Here is a 19,182-nt window from a genome sequence, read left to right as displayed (position 1 = left end):
CCCACTTTATTTGCTTATAACCTATTACATTTCTAACCTTTGCCAGTTCTGATGAAAGGTCACTGACCTGAAACGTTAACTCTGCTACTCTCTCCATACATACTGCCAGATCTGCTGAGTATTTTCCAGCATTTTTTTAAATTTCAGATTTCCAGCATCTACAGTATTTTGCTTTTATTTCACTATACTGGAGTGCTACAAGTAGTAATTTTTGGGATAATCATCGCAGTAGCTAGTCACACCACAGTTTGAGGGGGTCAGAAGGGAAGGGTTGGACTGTTTTTTTTTTTTTAAAAAGAGAGGGGGGGTTTGATAGGCAGATAGAGTGAAGACAGCTCTTGAAGCCTGGAGTTGTCCAAGTAAGTTTAGTGTCTTCCGTACCTATGATATTGGTGAAGGCCATGAGACAGGGCAGGCTAAGCAGGAGTGGCAACTTGTCACTGTGGAGCAATGAGGATGCCTGTATACTAAATGATAGAACAGATGTTCTGTTTTGCAGCTACAACCCAGGGTCTTGAATCTTGACTTTCTGATATCATGGCAAAGATCATATCAAAGTGAATGGCCAAACCTCTGATGCAGGTGGAAGAGTAGGTCCACTTCATGTGTCAGTTATCAAACTGGGGTTCCTGGATGCGGCAGGGAGGGGCAGGGCCCAAGATGGGGTCCACAAGGCCACTGGATGTCAGCTAGTCTGCCTTCAAATATCAGTCCCTCTGCAATCTGATATCAACCCGCATACAATCACTTTTTTTTTGTGCTAACGTACTAGCTCATTATCTCTGTTGTTGTTAGTTATATAACAACAGAACTGTTTTTATTACTATTTCCTTTGGTTAACTAATTCTATCCTTGATAGTTAAGATAGGAGCTCCCCGGGAGAATGACTTTACTTAAGTGTGTGGGGGGGAAGGATAGGGGGTTTGAGGGAGTGTGTCAGTATTTACAGGGGCTCCCAGGGATGTGTCAACACTGACGGGAATGGGGGGGTGGTGGGGGCGGGGGGTGTCCCTGGAGAGTTTCAGAATTTACGTTCATTCGTATTTCTCAACCTCAGGACATCTCAAAGTGCTTTACAGCCAGTAAGTACATTTGAAGTATAGTTACTGTTGTAATGTAGGTGCTATATTTTAAGGCTTTACTCAGACATTTCACTTAGACTCAACACCAAAGACCATTCTGATTAGCAAGCTCTTCCTGTCTACAAATCAAAATGAAACTTTGCCCACGTGATCTCTGGTAATGTGGTATTGGCTGTGATCTGATAGAAGCTCTTGTTACCCTAATTAGGTAACTGAATTGATGCAAGCTTCTTCATGTTCTCCTTGTATTTGGATAGCAGAGCAATAAATGCTCTGTCAGACCGTGTGACTTAACCTATAAACTATAAATCAGGTATGTTACAACTAAAGGTCAGAGAGCGTCAGCTGGTAGGCCTCCCTACTCAAACGTCAACCTGTTGCTAAAGCAGTATGGCCTTCCTGCTTGGCTTCCTAAAGCCTTCAGATCTGAGGGGATGCCAGGCTTGCTATCGGCCTATTAGGGTGCCCTGGTGTCTGGATGCCCAACTAGCCAAACAACGTAAAAATGAGGTAGTGAAGAACAACCCCCAATCCCTTATTTAAGTGAGTACATTGGGCCAACAATGAGAAACTTGCATTTATATAGCACCTTTCATGCCCTCCGCATGTCCCAAAGTGCTTTACAGCCAATGATGTACTTTTGAAGAGTGGTCACTGTTATATGTAGGAAAACTGACCAGATAATCTGTTTGTGATGTTGGTTGATTTATAAATGTTGGCCAGGACTCTGGGGACAACTCCCCTACTCTTCTTTGGATGTGCCATGGAATCTTTTATGCCCACCTGAGAGGGAAGACGGGGCCTCGATTTAACATCTCATCCAAAAGACGCACCTCCAACACTGCAGTGCTCCCTTAGTGCTGCAATCATTGGTCAGCCTAGATCTTATGCTCAAGTCTCTGAAGTGGGACTTGAGCCAATGATCTTTTGACTCGAGGTTGAAGTGCAGGTCCTGCGCCACCACTTGGCCCCTGTACTTTTTGGATAGTGCCCTCCTGCAGCACCAATCCAGTAATAACATTGTACTCCTTGTATTTCAGCAACTGACAAAGTGGCACTGCTGATTGGGAACATGAACTATGTGAATCACCCCAAGCTGGTAGCCACCATGATGGATGTTTTTGAACTGTCAAATCTGCTGCACCAATTGGATTTCCGGGTAGTTTCCCTGATGGACCTGACCAAAGAGGAGATGCAGAGTGCAGTCAAGCAATTCCTCCAGCTCCTGGACAATGGCGTATATGGTGAGTGATCACAAGAGAACCATGCATTCAATTGGATTCCCACTTGATTCTAAGCATGGTCCATGTCAGCAAGGGAAAATTGTTTTAAAAGTTAGTGAGAAGGAATTGATCTGAACTTGCCAGAAGTGCTTTGGCGAGTGTCTGTCTAAGTTCTGTACACTTGTCTTGTTTCTTCTTCTTTTCTTTGGGCCTCCTTATCTCGAGAGACAATGGATACGCGCCTGGAGGTGGTCAGTGGTTTGTGAAGCAGCGCCTGGAGTGGCTATAAAGGCCAATTCTGGAGTGACAGGCTCTTCCACAGGTGCTGCAGAGAAATTTGTTTGTTGGGGCTGTTGCACAGTTGGCTCTCCCCTTGCGCCTCTGTCTTTTTTCCTGCCAACTACTAAGTCTCTTCGACTCGCCACAATTTAGCCCTGTCTTTATGGCTGCCCGCCAGCTCTGGCGAATGCTGGCAACTGACTCCCACGACTTGTGATCAATGTCACACGATTTCATGTCACGTTTGCAGACGTCTTTATAACGGAGACATGGACGGCCGGTGGGTCTGATACCAGTGGCGAGCTCGCTGTACAATGTGTCTTTGGGGATCCTGCCATCTTCCATGCGGCTCACATGGCCAAGCCATCTCAAGCGCCGCTGACTCAGTAGTGTGTATAAGCTGGGGGTGTTGGCCGCTTCAAGGACTTCTGTGTTGGAGATATAGTCCTGCCACCTGATGCCAAGTATTCTCCGAAGGCAGCGAAGATGGAATGAATTGAGACGTCGCTCTTGGCTGGCATACGTCGTCCAGGCCTCGCTGCCGTAGAGCAAGGTACTGAGGACACAGGCCTGATACACTCGGACTTTTGTGTTCCGTGTCAGTGCGCCATTTTCCCACACTCTCTTGGCCAGTCTGGACATAGCAGTGGAAGCCTTACCCATGCGCTTGTTGATTTCTGCATCTAGAGACAGGTTACTGGTGATAGTTGAGCCTAGGTAGGTGAACTCTTGAACCACTTCCAGAGCGTGGTCGCCAATATTGATGGATGGAGCATTTCTGACATCCTGCCCCATGATGTTCGTTTTCTTGAGGCTGATGGTTAGGCCAAATTCATTGCAGGCAGATGCAAACCTGTCGATGAGACTCTGCAGGCATTCTTCAGTGTGAGATGTTAAAGCAGCATCGTCAGCAAAGAGGAGTTCTCTGATGAGGACTTTCCGTACTTTGGACTTCGCTCTTAGACGGGCAAGGTTGAACAACCTGCCCCCTGATCTTGTGTGGAGGAAAATTCCTTCTTCAGAGGATTTGAACGCATGTGAAAGCAGCAGGGAGAAGAAAATCCCAAAAAGTGTGGGTGCGAGAACACAGCCCTGTTTCACACCACTCAGGATAGGAAAGGGCTCTGATGAGGAGCCACCATGTTGAATTGTGCCTTTCATATTGTCATGGAATGAGGTGATGATACTTAGTAGCTTTGGTGGACATCCGATCTTTTCTAGTAGTCTGAAGAGTCCACGTCTGCTGACGAGGTCAAAGGCTTTGGTGAGATCAATGAAAGCAATGTAGAGGGGCATCTGTTGTTCATGGCATTTCTCCTGTATCTGACGAAGGGAGAACAGCATGTCAATAGTCGATCTCTTGTCTTGTGGTCCTCCGTTTTCTCCCATACTTTATGGCTCATTACTCCAAGCCAGATAAAGTCTGGTTCAGCTGTTGGAATCGAGTACGTTCGTATACGGGGGCTTTCTTTTCCTGTACACTTACCTTCATTCACAAGAACAAATCCGAAAATTCAGATTGCAGTTTGAAGGAAATCTCTGTTGCAGATCTTGGACTTGGCCAAGCTAAATGCATTGGACTCTTCATTTGCTTTGAGATTTATATGCACTTTTATTGATAGGAAAAGGAAGACCAAATAATGAAGAGAAAGTCACCAATTAATGGGACAGTAGAAATTAGTTGTACCAAACCTTCCAAACCCAATAACATTCAGCCTAGGGTGAACCTGCACATTTTTCAATGGTCTTTGGAGGAAAAGTGGATAAATCCTTGAAGCAGAGGGTCAGTGACATTAGCTTCCGATTTGCCCTTGCAAAGAGTGAGCACAGATATGATGGGCCGAATGACCTCCTTTTGTGCGATAAACCTTTATGGTTCTAAGTTGAAATCAATAAGTGTCATATATTGGCAGATGTTGTTACTAGGCATTGGTTGAAGCTACACTTTAACGATTGTCGAATTGTTCATTTATATCCAGGTTGGTGGTGGTAGTTCAACTTTTAAGATAAGTACTTTGAATCTCTGTTAGTTGAGAATACGGTGGGTAAATTTCATAGCCGGAAATTAAGGTTTGCAATATCAGAAGTGAACCCATTTGGCAGATCTTTTGTTTTAACAGAGGCATCTACCTTCTTAAACTAAATGACCTGAAATCCAGATGAAAATAGCCACACAGAATCTATTAATTGTAGGTATAATACTGCAAATCGACATTTCTCTGAAGCCAAAATTCTGAGGATTGGGAATGAAACAGAGTGAGCAGATTGGTCACGAGGAGACTTCTCCCGGTGGGGGGGGGGGGGGAGGGGGTCAGGTGGAAGACACACCAGTTCTGTTACCAGCTCACGGGACAACAATCTTCCCTGTACTGTGTCTTTCTTGAACTGAACTTGTCATGGCTGCCTGAAGTGAGTGCCTCATAGTAGAGGTCACATGATTATGGCAAGCCAGGAGGCACATTACTGCAGTATTGAATTTCTATCCCAAACATCCCCCTTTCATACAAAAAACAAAAATAAAAATTTGCATGCATTATCATTTACACTGTGAGTTGCCCAAGTTACTCACTATGCACGCAACTGTTCTCGTGCATTAGCAGTTCCTTATTCTCGTCAGTCTCTGCACATGCGTTGCACAATTAGTCTTTAAATCACGCTGGTCTCTTAATGGTGTGCATGTGCGTTGTCGTTGGCTGTTTGTCTGGGTGAGTGTCGTTACCTGGTCACTTGTTGTTGCCGCAGTAACTGTTGATCTATTTCTGTTGTTGGGGTGCTGTGGACCTCTGGAACTGATGGTTGATTTGTGGTCTGTGCAGATGGTGAGTTCACATCTTCCTGATCGACCAACTGCAGTGAAGGAACAGCTTCTCCAGTTGTGCGTGTGTGTCTGCGATTGCGATGGTATATCTGGTCGGTCACTTCCACCGTGGACGATTGAGGTGACAACTGCTCTATGCAGGTCCCAAAATGCCACTTGGGCTGACTCTTGATGAGAGCGTTGAAGATTTGTACCCTGACTGGCTCCCCAATGCTCAATTCTGGCAATGTTTTGTCAAAAATGAAATTTGGTTTTCTGCTGTTAGACCTTGATTTTGTCACTCATGCCTGTTACTACTTCTGGCTTCAGTAGCTTTTTTGCTATTGGAAGAGTAGTTTGGGTGCGTTGTGACATTTGTACTGGACTACTTTCCATGCCTTCGGTAGGTGTGTTTCTCCACCCGAGGATTGCCTTGTATATATCTGTGCTGGATTTGCTCAATTTCTTTGATTCCTTTTGTCAATTTTCACTGTCGCCTCAGCCTTTCCATTTGACTGAGGATAGTGTGGAGATGATGTATGGTATTGAATTTCCCAATCCTTTATGAAGTGGCTGAATTCTTCACTCGTAAACTGAGGGCCATTGTTGCTCAACACCATGTCTGGAATGCCGTAACGACCGAAGTGTGTTTTCAGGCATTCAACAATCTCACCGATAGTTGTTGAAGTCAGCTGGTCTACCTCCCAGTTGTCAGAACAGTAGTCTACGGTGACAAGATAATTTCCTGCGAGAGTGAAGAGGTCTACTCCCAGCTTCATCCATGGTCTGTCTGGGATGTCATGTGTCATCAGTGGCTCTTTAGCTTGCTTAGCTTGGTACTCGTTACATGCACTACACTGGCTGAAGTGGTCCTTAATTTCATTGCTCATATGTGGCCAGTAGAGCACTTCTCTTGCCTTCCTCAGACTCTACTTAATTCCTTGGTGGCTTGCATGGTTGCACTTTAGCATCTTCTCAACACCTGAGGGATAATGACTCCATTTCCTTTGTACAAGATGCCATCTTGGGCTGTCAATTCATCTCTATGCCAGTACGCTCTTGTGACCACAGGAATGTCCTTGATGCTGTCAGGCCAACCTTTCATCACTACTTCTTGCAACGCTTGGAGAGTTACATCTTCTTGGGTAGTTTGCTTGATTTGAGCAAGGTGCGTGTCTGTCAGATTCAATGTCTGTGCTGGGTTGATGACTTCCAGAGCATGTTGAGCTGCAGCTTCACGTTGAATCTGTAACATTTCACACTCTGTCGTCTGTTTTCATCATAGGGCGTGCTGCTCTCGACAGCATGTCCGCGATGTACATCTGTTTCCCTTGCTTATATGTCACATCCAGATGATATCTCTGTAACCAGAGTAACATTCTTTGCAGATACTTTGGAGCAGACAGTAGTGGCTTGAGGAAAATGCTTTGAAGTGGCTTGTGGTCGGACTCAACTGTCACTTTCTCTTCCAAGTAGGTATTGATGAAAATGTTCACAAGTAAAGACAAGGGCCAGGCACTCTTTCTCGATCTGAGCATAGCGTCATTCCATTTGCGTTAATGCCCTGGATGCAAGTGCCACCGGTTGTTCTTGCTGCATTTAGGATTGCTCCAAGTCCTCTCTTGCTGGTGTCACACTGCAGGGTAACTTCATCATTTGCGTCCATAGTATTTCAGCACTGGCGTTGCTGTCACTAGTTGCTTGATTTTAGTGAACACTGCTTCTTGTTCTGTGCCCCAATACCACTGCATGTCCTTGGCAGTGAGTTGGCGTAATGGTTCACACTCCGACGACAAATGGGGCAAGAAGTTTGCTAAATAGTTGACGAATCCAACAAATCGTTGCACTGCTTTTACTTCTGTTGTTCGTTGCTGCGACCGCTCTCACTTTTTCAGGATCTGGCGAAGACCTTTTGTCGTCAGTACATGATCTATGTGCTTGACTTCGGGCATCTTTAATCACAATTTTTTCTTGTGCAGCAGCTTCAGGTTCATCTGGCGAGCTCTGTCTAGCAGTTGCACTAGATTTTGATCATGGTCAGCAACGGATTCTTCCATTGTGTCTCCACATTCATAAACTAGCGGATCATCCACAATAGCTTCCACTACGGGAGATCACTAACTATCTCATGCTGTGTTGATACTCCTCCGGAGCCGTGGAAATGCCAAACGGCATGCGCAACTATCTGTTTCTCCCGAATGGTGTGCAGAATGTTGTTGGGCTGTTTCTTTCATCCAGCTTCACTTGCCACTCACCATCCTTCGCTTCTAGAGTAGTGAAGATTTTTGTCTTTGCAAGCTATGGCAAAATTCCTTCGATGGTTGGCATGGTGCAGTGAGATCTCTTCAGAGCTTTATTTAGCTTCTTTGGGTCGATGCATACGCTCAGCTTTCCATGTTGTTTCACTGCTACCATGCTGCCAATCCATTTTGCAGGGGTTGTCACTTTCTTGATTGCTCCCTTCTTTTCTAGCTCTTCTATCTTGTCTTTCAGGCTGGCCTTGAGGGCAGCTGGAATTTTCCTCGAGCAGATGCTGAATTGGTCTTACCCTTTCATCTACTTCGAGATGATATTCTCCAGGAAGACATCCTAAACCTGTAAACACGTTGTTATACTTCTCTGGGATCTGTTCCGTAGTCAATGGTTTAGTGTGCTGCGACACATTGCAAATCTCTTTTTGCACATTGAGGGTTACCAGTCCAAGCTTTAGACTTGCATCGGCTGAGATGAGTGGCTTTTGCTTGCCATCTATGATCTGGAACTCCAGATCTTCGTCCTTGTCATTGCATTGGGCTCTCCGAGTAATTTGTCCTCTCGGCACTAGTATGGTGTCATCATATAGCCTCAACCTTACTTTAGAGGGCTTCATTTTTGGATCGCCATGTTGAACCACTTTGCACAGGTCTGTGAAGGTCACGATGTTGCATGACGCACCGGTGTCTATCTGACACTTTCTGTTGATTTGATATTCTCCTTCTGAAATCATCATTCCAACAGTCTCAAACCATTCATCACCTATCAACCTGACTGAACCAACTTGTTGTATGGTGTACAGTGATTCATCAGAATCTTCAGCTGATATCGCTCTATTGGCCATCTCTACCTGCTTGTTGTGCTTCTTTCTAGCCAAACACTTGTGTACAAAATGATTCAGCTTCTTGCGTGGAACACCACTTTCCCCACGCTGGACATGCCTTCTTTTCCTTTGTGTGATGTCCTTCGCAGTATTTGCATCATGCCCTTTGTCCGTGATCTTTCTGCCCTTTCGGCCGGGAATGTCTATCGGCATAATGCAAGGCCTGGTCTGTTCTCCCATGAATATGCTGTAGCTGCTGATTTACAACCTCAGCACTTCTACATTTTCCTGAGAGTAAGTTCGTCCTCTCTCAGTAAACGTACTCTAACTGCAGGATCTCTTATGCCTAATATAACCCAGTCTTTAAATAGATCATCTTTTAGTTGAGAAAATTCACAGGATTCTGCAAGTTATTGGTCAATGGACTATATTTTTGCACCTTGGGACCTAATATTGAAGACATACCATTCATAAATTACTTTCACTTGGGAATGTGCCTTCAAGGCTTTCAAAATTTCTGCTGTCCATTTCTTTCATTCTTCTGAGAGATTTAGATAGAATACATTTTGTAACAGTCTCACCCCAACAGTGATAAAAGTGTAGCTACTCGTAATTTTGCCATTATGAGTGGAAAAGCTGCCAGTTCTGCTTCATATCACCTTTCATTTTGACCGGTGTCGGGAGAGGAAATTTTGCAGCCATTGTGTCTTACCCAGTGCTTTCAATGCTTTGTTTTTTTTGTGGCTTTTAGCAGTTCTAAACATTCCTGTGTTCCTCTTTCAGTAGCTGTGCTTCTATACAGCTCTTCAACACTCAGTATCAGCTCCACTCGGATACCATGTTATGAGCTCACAGAACAACAGTCTTGCTTGTACTGTGTCTTTATTGAACTGAACTTGTCATGGCTGCCTGTAGTGAGTGCTTCATGGTAGAGGTCATATGACTACAGCAAGCCAGGAGGCACATTAGTACAATATTGCATTTCCATCCCAAACAAGTTCCACCACACTCACCTCCCTGTACGTTCTTTGAAACATGTGTGAGACCTGAGCAATGAGCCCTTGAACCCTCTAACTATACCCAGCAAATACCCAGTTATCAAAATGGCACTACATTTATGGAATATCTGTTTCATAGCTGCAGTGGGAAAGCATCGCCATTTATGGTCATCAGTGTATGTAGTCACAGCCGAGAGTTTTCTGTCTCACATTAATTATTAGTCAGGTGGTCTTCACATCCTGGACACAGAAGGGGAAGTGGTAAAAACTGCTGTGGCAACCAGGTTTTTTTAAATCTTTCATTCCAGAATGCTTCATATTTCCAGAATGTATACCAGCAGCAACAAAAACAACTTGCATTTATATAGCACCTTTATTGTAGTAAAACATCCCACAGGAGCTTTATCAAAGAAAATTTGACAGATTACAAGTATCACTTAAATTATATTGAGGAGAATTTTAATAGAATTATTTTGCTTCGTTGGATTTTTGGTGGCTTTTTAATGTCGATGGCATATATTGCATAGATTCAGTGATATAATGGAATAGTGACTACAGGATGCTATACAGGGCAGAATCAGTGGGTGTTGCTTTATTCTTGAATTATAATTATTAGGCAAAATGAGAACATTTAAACTGATTTCTGTTAACTGCTTTCTACATTTGTGTGTATCTGTGGGTGAGTGAGTGCCCATACGTTGCATGGTGTCAGACTGTAGTCGCTATTGAACTCTTAAGCTATGAATCATATGTGTTTTCTTTAGTAGGCTTTAGTGTCAGTGATTGGGAGCTCTCAGATGTACTTAATAGGCATAATGGCCAAGCCATCAGAAAATAACAATGGCCACCCTCTTCATTCCCCAAACACAGATTCCTACCCACTCCCTCGCCACTGTCATAGTTCTGAGCAATCTGGTTCAGCCCTTGGAGTCCTATTGGACTGATCTGAGCCTCTAACCTCATTTGCTGTATTGCCAAGACTGCCTACCTCTACCTCCATGCTATCGCCTCTCTTCGCCCCTCGCAGCTGTTTCAAGGTGAATCCTGGGTCATGGGTTGAAGTGGAACGCTGCAAAGTTCAGACAGAACTGGAGGCAGGGAGGAATTAAAAATTAAGAGAAATATAAGACAAAACATCCATTTTTGCAGTGTGACACAGAGGAGTAGGGTGCATATCTGAATATTGGGCACAGAGGATGGTGTGTCCATTACAGGGCTGCTCCAAGGAATGGGTGCACTATTCTTTGCAGCAGATATTCTTGGATGTGCTGGGAGCCGGACATTGTGGTGTCAGCCATGGCTCATTTGGTAACATCTCTCTCCTCTGAGTCTGGGTTCAAGTCCCACTTTAGAGACCTGGGCATAAAATCTAGACTGACACTCCACGGAGTGCTACCCTGCTGGATGAGATGTTAAACCAAGGCCCTGTCTGTCCTCTCTCTAGTGGATGTGAAAGATCCCGTGGCAATATGTCAAAGAATAATAGGGGAGTTTTCCCTGGTGTACTAGCCAATGTTTATCTCTCAATCATCATTGTTAAAATAGATTGTTTGGTCATTATTACATTGCTGTTTGTGGGAGTTGAAAGCCTGTGAAAAAGCCTGCATTTCTAACCTATAGATCAATATCAATACATAACTACTGTAATTATAACCTATGACATAGCCGAGGTCTCAAAGTCATCTCACCCCCTGCGTCAAAGTCCCTCCATCTGTTTCTCTCGTTTTTTCCATTGGGTACATGTCTATACATAGTGAGGTATGTGCTCAGCTCCTGGAACTGAGATTATTGGGCTGCTCATCGTTAACCCAGCAGTGTGCGCCATGCCAGCAGAAATGGAGCACAGCTCAAAGCTGACGCAACACATCCAGGGTTAAGTCTCAATAGACACCAGCGCGGGTCATGGAAAGGGCCACAAATTCAGAGTCCTGATTCTTCAGACCTCACTTGACGCTAGCCAGAGCCCAAGCCTGGCAGAATAAACCTTCTGGAGTGCGTCTTCAAACTTCTATTGGAGCAGTGGCCTGTGAAGCTGTCTCAAGATCTTGATGGCTGCCGCTTAATGTAAATAAGGACAGACTGTATAACTTCAAAAGGGGGATGCAGTGACATTGTGCACTCTGGTCCAATTATCCCCTGCCCTCTAACTCCCTTCCACCTGAAGAATACATATTGTCTTCATTCCCTTAGTGCAGTGCAATGAGAGATTCACTATTGCTAATCGAAAGGAAGAACTTGCATTTATATAGGGCCTTTCACAACAACACAACTTGTACTTTTATAGCGCGTTTAATGTAGTAAACCGTCCCAAGGCGACCTCGGAATGTCCAAAGTGTTTTACAATCAAAGGTGTTCATTTCTGAACTGTTGTCACGGTCATTTGTAGGAAATACAGCAGCCAATTTGTGCAGAGCAAGATCCCAAAGCCTGGCCACTGGGAGAACTGATAACGCTCCTGTGAAGCACCTTGGGATGTTTCACTACATTAACGGCACTATATAAATGCAAGTTGATGGTGATGATGATGATGATTCTAATTTTCGCCAAATGTTGCTCAAGTCTTTGCAATCACATTTCTGGCGTTGCTTCATTTTTGGGGAATTCTCAACCCTGTGATGAGCCCTGATGTCCTCTACAGTCTAGTAGATTGGTATGGGGCCTGGATTTTTGGGTCTGTCCCAGCCAGGTTTTAGGCAGACCTGGAGCAGATGTGACTATGTGCTCGGAAATATGTTGAACTGCATCCGTCCCCCTCCCCACCTCTACCCTGCTGCCCTTCCAGAGAGACGACCTGGCAGACAAAGATTCCCACCAGTCACCCTGATTTCAGCCCCTGGAAGGAGTGGCAGCAGCAGAAGATAATCTGAAGGGGAAAAAAAAAATTCCATCTTCAGGCAGCTCAGTGATTGCCTTCTTTCTCCTGCTGCGACAGGCCCTGAGACCTGTTGGAGCAAGTCTCTGCCTGCACTTTAGTTCTGTCCTTGGGCAGCTTCCTGTGGGAGCCGGTGTGCAGTTTGCTCGATGTGGAACTGTTGAAATGTATTGAATGACAGATAATGAGCAGTTGCAAAGTGTCTATTTCATGCAACCTTAGCTAAACAGTTCAGGATTCAGCAAATAGAGCAGTCTTACTGCAAAAGGGCCTCATTTTTTCTGAATTGTAGAATGACAAGAGCGTGGGGCCCACTGAAAGCAGTATCTGTCCACTGGCATCTCTTGTTAGTATTGGCAGCAGTTGAATGACAGTTGGGAGGAGTGCAGCAGAAGCCAGGACGCAGCCTGTGTCGGGGATGTGTGATATGTGCTATTTCTGGCTTGCTACTGTTTCACCTCCGTGTTTGGTAATGGGGAGGGAATGAAAAAACAGAGAGAGAGAGAGAGAAAGAGTGTACAGGGTTGTGTGTGAAAGAGAGAGAGGGAGAGAGAGAGAGTGCGTGCATCCTCTCGCTCTGGTTGCTGCCTTGCATTATTTCTACAGATGTCACCAGGAGAGTCAGACATCCCACACTCAGACGGGACAGTCAAGAGGTGTTGACAGGGAACAGACTGCAATGCACCATGGTGGGTTGCTTTGCTCACACTAGTGTTACTTTAGTTTTGATGGTGAGATGACTCTGAGATGTCTAGGCCCTATTTACATAGAATTATATAGATTGTATAACACAGGAACATGCTATTTAGCCCAATTGGTCCATGCCGTTGTTTATCCTCCATATCTAACTCAATCGGCATAACCTTTTGTTCCTTTCTCTCTCTTATTTATCAAACTTCCCCTTAAATGCATTTATGCCAATTGCCTCAAACACTCATTGGTGGGAGGGAGTTCCATATCCTAACCACGGTCTGGGTAAAGGAGTTTCTCCTCAATTCCTCAGTGGATTTATTAGTGACTCTCTTCTGTTTATGGCCCCTGGTCTCCTCCACAACTGGAAACGTCTTCTTTAAGGCCAGCTCATATACTTGCGTCGTGTAATCTGATTAAGATATATAACCAATTCAGTGAAGGAGCTGCTGAACATTTTGAGAAAGTCTTACCTAGAATTCCCCCTCTCATGAATGGCAAATTGTGAGCGGTACACTTGAGAATTCCCACAATGCACAGCCAGCAGGCAAGGCCGCAACCACAGCATAAACTTAGCGAATTGGTCCTCTCGGAACGCAAGGGAAAATTTACATCAGAATAATCTTCACATTGTGCTGTAAGAGAAACATGCTACTGTTTTTATCCACAGTGATCCATGTGTGACACACTGCAGACATTTTGGGTGTTTATGAAAATGTAAATATTCTAATTACTAATGTCTTTGAGGGAAAGAGAGGCAGACAGAAAGAGAGGAGAGTGAAGCAGACAATAAAGCGAGCTCAAAACACCAAGTTTGACTTGAGACAATCACATACAAGGCAGTGTGACAAGTGTACCGCTCAGACAGCCAGGCTGTGAAAGATAGAACTGGAGCCTAGTCTTTATACACTTACTGCTTTTTATTTACAGCCACACACATTCCCATATCATGCACCTCCAACCAACAACCACAGTTTGTCTGCTGTTATTTATAGGAGCACAAGTGAATCCCCAGTTAATGCCCACCACCTGAAAACAATTAAACATAATTAATACACAATTAACATCAGGCCCATTGCTCTCCCCCACCCTTCACTACTGTCTTGGGCTGCCAGTCTTCCTGGATTGGTTTGATGTTTCTGGAATTAATCGTTGATCTCCTGGGTGCTGCTGCTGCCGGGAGTATAGTTGATGGTTTGAGCCCCGCGGAGGGGGATAGTTGTAAGTTTCATTTTGTGGGCCAGGTCTCCTTCCCGTGTTGTCTGTGGACAGCGTGCATCAAACTTGTGCCCCCATACCTCCCACCGACGCCCCCCTGCCACCGCTGCCTGCTGGCTTCAGGCTGGCGCAATATCGGGCAGCGTGGAGGTGGGGTTACTGATTGTGGACATCGGCAGGGAGGGTCTGCTTTATTCATGTGTAGCCTGAAGCAGCACTCCTAATCCTCCTGATCCCAACAACAATGGTTTAAATAACTTGACCTATTTGAGCTGTACCACGAGGTAAAACTGGATATATTGGAGCATGCACAGCACTGCCTCCCAATATGAAGATCAGGGTCCTATACGCATCACAGGACCCTGCTCACCATTTTAAAGGTGATCTTGCGCCTCTAAAAGGTGAAACTCCAGCCACTAAACGGTAAGCCTCTTTGAGGACTAAGTCGGCCATGCTGAGAGCAGGAACGGGCAGCAGTTTTTTCCCGAGATTTTTGGTGCACCTCTATCCTGGAGCCACCACGATGTCTAATTCCAATTGGTAGATTGTGCATACTACCCTACAGCATATCCTTAGCTTGACAACAAAATTAAAAGATTCAAAATTAGATACATCAACACAAACTCTAAATAAAAAAGAATGCATATGTATAAAATAGAGGTCACTTAATAAGGGATTTCTCAGAATAATGGAATGGACAGAATTATGAAATTTATTCCCCAAAGTACCAGGAAAATTCCCAGTGTAACATTTAATCAAAATGGAATTTGACTTCTTTACCCAATGTGAATTGTAGACTTGATGTTTTTCCTGTCATGGTATAACCTTTCCTCACCCCATTGTTATAAAAACAAGTCTATCCCCTGACTCACTGAACAGTCCCATGGGGAAACTGCAGTATATGATAAAGACAGTACTCCTCTAGTATTTGTCATTTCTCATACTTTAATTGTTGCTCTCAAGTTGATGTGTCACACTTCAAAGAATGGCTTTAAAAAGCGAAGGAGCTCTCCGAAAACATACATTACTGGAGCTCAGAGCATCTGCCTTAAATGACCTCTCTACAGATTCATCCAGAGTTTACTTAACAGATCATGGAACTCATAGACTCTTACAGAGTAGAAGGAGGCTATTTGGCCCATTGTGCCCATTCTGGCTCTTTGAAAGAGCTATTCAGTTAGTTCAATTCCCCTGTTCTTTGCCTATAGCCTTGCCAATTCTTCCTTTTCAAGTATTTATCCAATTGCCTCTTGAAAATCACAATTGAATCTACTCCCACTGCCCTTTACAGTCAGGTGCATTCCAGATTACAACTCCCTACATAAAAAAATTTTTTTCCACATCCTCCCTCTAATTCTTTTGCCAATTATGTTAAATCTGTATCCTCTGACATAGATTACCATCCCTCCTTCCACTGGAAAATGTTTTTTTCCCATCTGCTCTATCAAAACCCTTTTATAATTTTGGACACCTCACACCAGATCATCAAGAAATTTGGCAAAGATGTTTCATTTTGTTCAGAGAAAAATTAAATAAAATTCATAATTGCAGTTCAAAAATAAAATTGAATGCATAAGTGTAGTCTGATGTTTTCAGGCATGAAACGCACCATAAATAACTTGCAGATTTCCTCACCTTTTGGGTATATGAAGATTCTGTATCCTTATGGCTACATCTCATGATGTCTTCATTCTGTGGTGCCACTAATGGGACAGAAATGGCACTTGTGCTCCCTCAGTGCAGAGCAGAAACACATGTCACAGAATGACCCATTGCCAGCTCTTTATTTCCCATCCACTGCTTGCATAGGACTAGAGGCCATGAGCTGGATTTGCACAATATTGCAGAACGTTTGTTCAGTTTGTTTCTACTGTGCCTACCCACTTTTTTTTTTCATGTTTGTGCTTGTGGCTATTCCGTTTTCAGTCCATTAACACCCTATCTGTACTAATGCTTTGTCTTTTGGCACATCACTAACATATTGTTTGCCTTTGCCCATGACCTTCTGGTCAGCTATTCTGTGACCTTGTCCTATTAGCACTTTCTCTTTTGTTATCTCTTACCCCACCCCCTCTTTACTTGCTTAAAATCTTCTCCATTTCTTGTATTTGCCTGTTTTGAAGAAGGGTCACTGACCTGAAACGTTAACTCTGCTTCTCTCTCCACAGATGCTGCCAGACCTGCTGAGTTTTTCCAGCACTTTCTGTTTTTATTTCAAATTTCCAGCATCTGCAGTATTTTATTTTTATTTTAGTGATCTTTGGAATGTTTTTGATCACCTCGGGAGGTCAGAGAAGAATTTTTCACATTGCTTTCCGTCAGATTACACTGGGTTTTTAGTTTGGTTTTTCGCCTCTCCCAGATCACTTGGCTTCTGGGTGGGGTGGGAGTGTCATTTCTGTTTGGGACTGGCTGGATGGACTGGAGGGTCTTGTCCCATCTGTCACTGCTTGTTCATATATATGCACACACTCACTCTTTGTCCCTTTTAGATAGAAATACCCTCAAATGTGAGGGATGGTGAGATCTTGTGGTCATAAATATAAGGCTATGATGGATTGGGAAACATTACTTAAAAGGATGACGGTGGATAGGCAATGGCAAACATTCAAAGAGCGCATGAATGAACTGCAACAATTGTTTATCCCTGTCTGGCGCAAAAATAAAACCGGAAAGGTAGCCAAACCATGGCTTACAAGCAAAATTAGAGATAGCATTAGATCCAAGGAAGAGGCATATAAATTTGCCAGGAAAAACAACAGACCTGAGGATTGGGAGCAGTTTAGAATTCAGCAAAGGAGGACCAAGGGATTGATTAAGAAGGGGAAAATAGAGTACGAGAGTAAGCTTGCGGGGAACATAAAAACTGACTGTAAAAGTTTCTATAGGTATGTGAAGAGAAAAAGCTTGGTGAAAACAAATGTAGGTTGGGGAATTTATTATGGGGAATAATGAAATGGCTGACCAACTAAATGCATACTTTGGTTCTGTCTTCACAAAGGAGGACACAAATATCATACCAGAAATGTTGGGGAACACCGGGTTTAGTGAGAGAGAGGAACTGAAGGAAATCAGTATTAGTAGAGAAATGGTGTTGGGGAAATTGATGGGATTGAAGGCCAATAAATCCCCAGGGCCTGATAATCTACATCCCAGAGTACTTAAGGAAGTGGCCCTAGAAATAATGGATGCATTGGTGGTCATCTTCCAAGATTCTATAGACTCTGGAACAGTTCCTACAGATTGGAGGGTAGCTAATGTAACCCCACTATTCAAAAAGGGAGGTAGAGAGAAAACGGAATTATAGACCAGTCTGCCTGACGTCGGTAGTGGGGAAAATTCTAGAGTTCATTATCAAAGATTTTATAGCAGAGCACTTAGAGAACAGTGGTAGAATCGGACAGAGTCAGCATGGATTTACAAAAGGGAAATCATGCTTGACAAATCTACTAGAATTCTTCGAGGATGTAACTAGTGGAGTTGATGAGGGACAGCCAGTGGATGTGGTTTATTTGGACTTTCAGAAGGCTTTCGACAAAGTCCCACATAAGAGATTGGCATGTAAAATTAAAGTGCATGGGATTGGGGGTAGTGTATTGCGATGGATAGAAAATTGGTTGGCAGACAGGAAACAAAGAGTAGAAATAAACGGGTCTTTTTCCAAATGGCAGGTAGTGACTAGTGGGGTACCGCAGGGATCGATGCTAGGACCCCAGCTAATCACAATATATATTAATGATTTAGATGAGGGAACTAAATGTAATATCTCCAAATTTGCAGATGACACAAAACTGGGTTGGACGGTGAGTCGTGAGGAGGATGCAGAGAGGCTTCAGGGTGATTTGGACAAGTTGAGTGAGTGGGCAAATGCATGGCAGATGCAGTATAATGTGGATAAATGTGAGGTTATCCACTTTGGTAGCAGAAACAGGAAGGCAGATTATTATCTGAACGGTTATAAACTGAGAGAGGGGAATATGCAACGAGACCTGGGTGTTCTCGTACACAAGTCGCTGAAGGTAAGCATGCAGGTGCAACAGGTGGTAAAAAAGGCAAATGGTATGTTGGCCTTCATAGCGAGAGGATTCGAGTATAGAAGCAGGAATGTCTTGCTGCAATTATACAGGGCCTTGGTGAGGCCACACCTGGAATATTGTGTGCAGTTTTGGTCTCCTTCTCTGAGGAAGGATGTTCTTGCTATAGAGGGAGTGCAGCAAAGGTTTACCAGACTGATTCCTGGGATGGTGGGACTGACTTATGAGGAGAGATTGAGTCAGTTAGGATTATGTTTGCTGGAGTTCAGAAGAGTGAGGGGGGAATCTCATAGAAACCTATAAAATTCTAACAGGACTTGACAGGGTAGATGCAGGAAGGATGTTCCCGATGGTGGGGGGAGTCCAGAACCAGGGGTCATAGTCTAAGGATACGGGGTAAACCTTTCAGGACTGAGATGAGGAGAAATTAATTCACCCAGATAGTGGTGAGCCTCTGGAATTCGCTACCACAGAAAGTAGTTGAGACCAAACATTGAATGTTTTCAAGAAGGAGTTAGATATAGCTCTTGGGGCAAAAGGGATCAAAGGATATGAGGGGAAAGCGGGAACAGGTTACTGAGTTGGATGATCAGCCATGATCATAATGAATGGCGGAGCAGGCTCGAAGGGCCAAATGGCCTACTCCTGCTCCTATTTCCTATGTTTCTATAAGGTGGTTACGAATAAATCTGATAAAGAATTCAAGAGAAACATCTTTACCCAAAGAGTGGGTAGAATGTGAGTCACCACCAAAAGGAGTAGTTGAGTGGAATATCATAAATGAATTTAAAAGGAAGCTCGATAAGTACATGAGGGAAAGCAGATGTGCTAATCGGGTTAAATGAAGTAGGGTGGGAGGAGGCCATATGGAGCATAAACACTGAATGGTCTGTTTATGTGCTGTAAATTCTCT

The 19,182-nt window shown here is 44.0% G+C and overlaps 1 protein-coding gene across 2 annotated transcripts in view; it reads left to right on the top strand.

Moving 5' to 3' along the window:
* Positions 1–19,182, top strand: part of malt3 (MALT paracaspase 3) — a 112,333-nt gene that overhangs the window by 51,288 nt on the left and 41,863 nt on the right. For both annotated transcript variants that reach the window (XM_068015393.1, XM_068015392.1), the window contains exon 9: positions 2,123–2,326. In XM_068015393.1, coding sequence (XP_067871494.1) covers positions 2,123–2,326 — 204 coding nt within the window. The remainder of the gene's footprint in view (positions 1–2,122; positions 2,327–19,182) is intronic.

This window comes from Heterodontus francisci, chromosome 35 (genome assembly GCF_036365525.1).
Source record: "Heterodontus francisci isolate sHetFra1 chromosome 35, sHetFra1.hap1, whole genome shotgun sequence".
Taxonomy (NCBI): domain Eukaryota; kingdom Metazoa; phylum Chordata; class Chondrichthyes; order Heterodontiformes; family Heterodontidae; genus Heterodontus; species Heterodontus francisci.
Note: the sequence above shows the minus strand (reverse complement) of the source record. Positions and strands in the feature narration are given on the sequence as shown.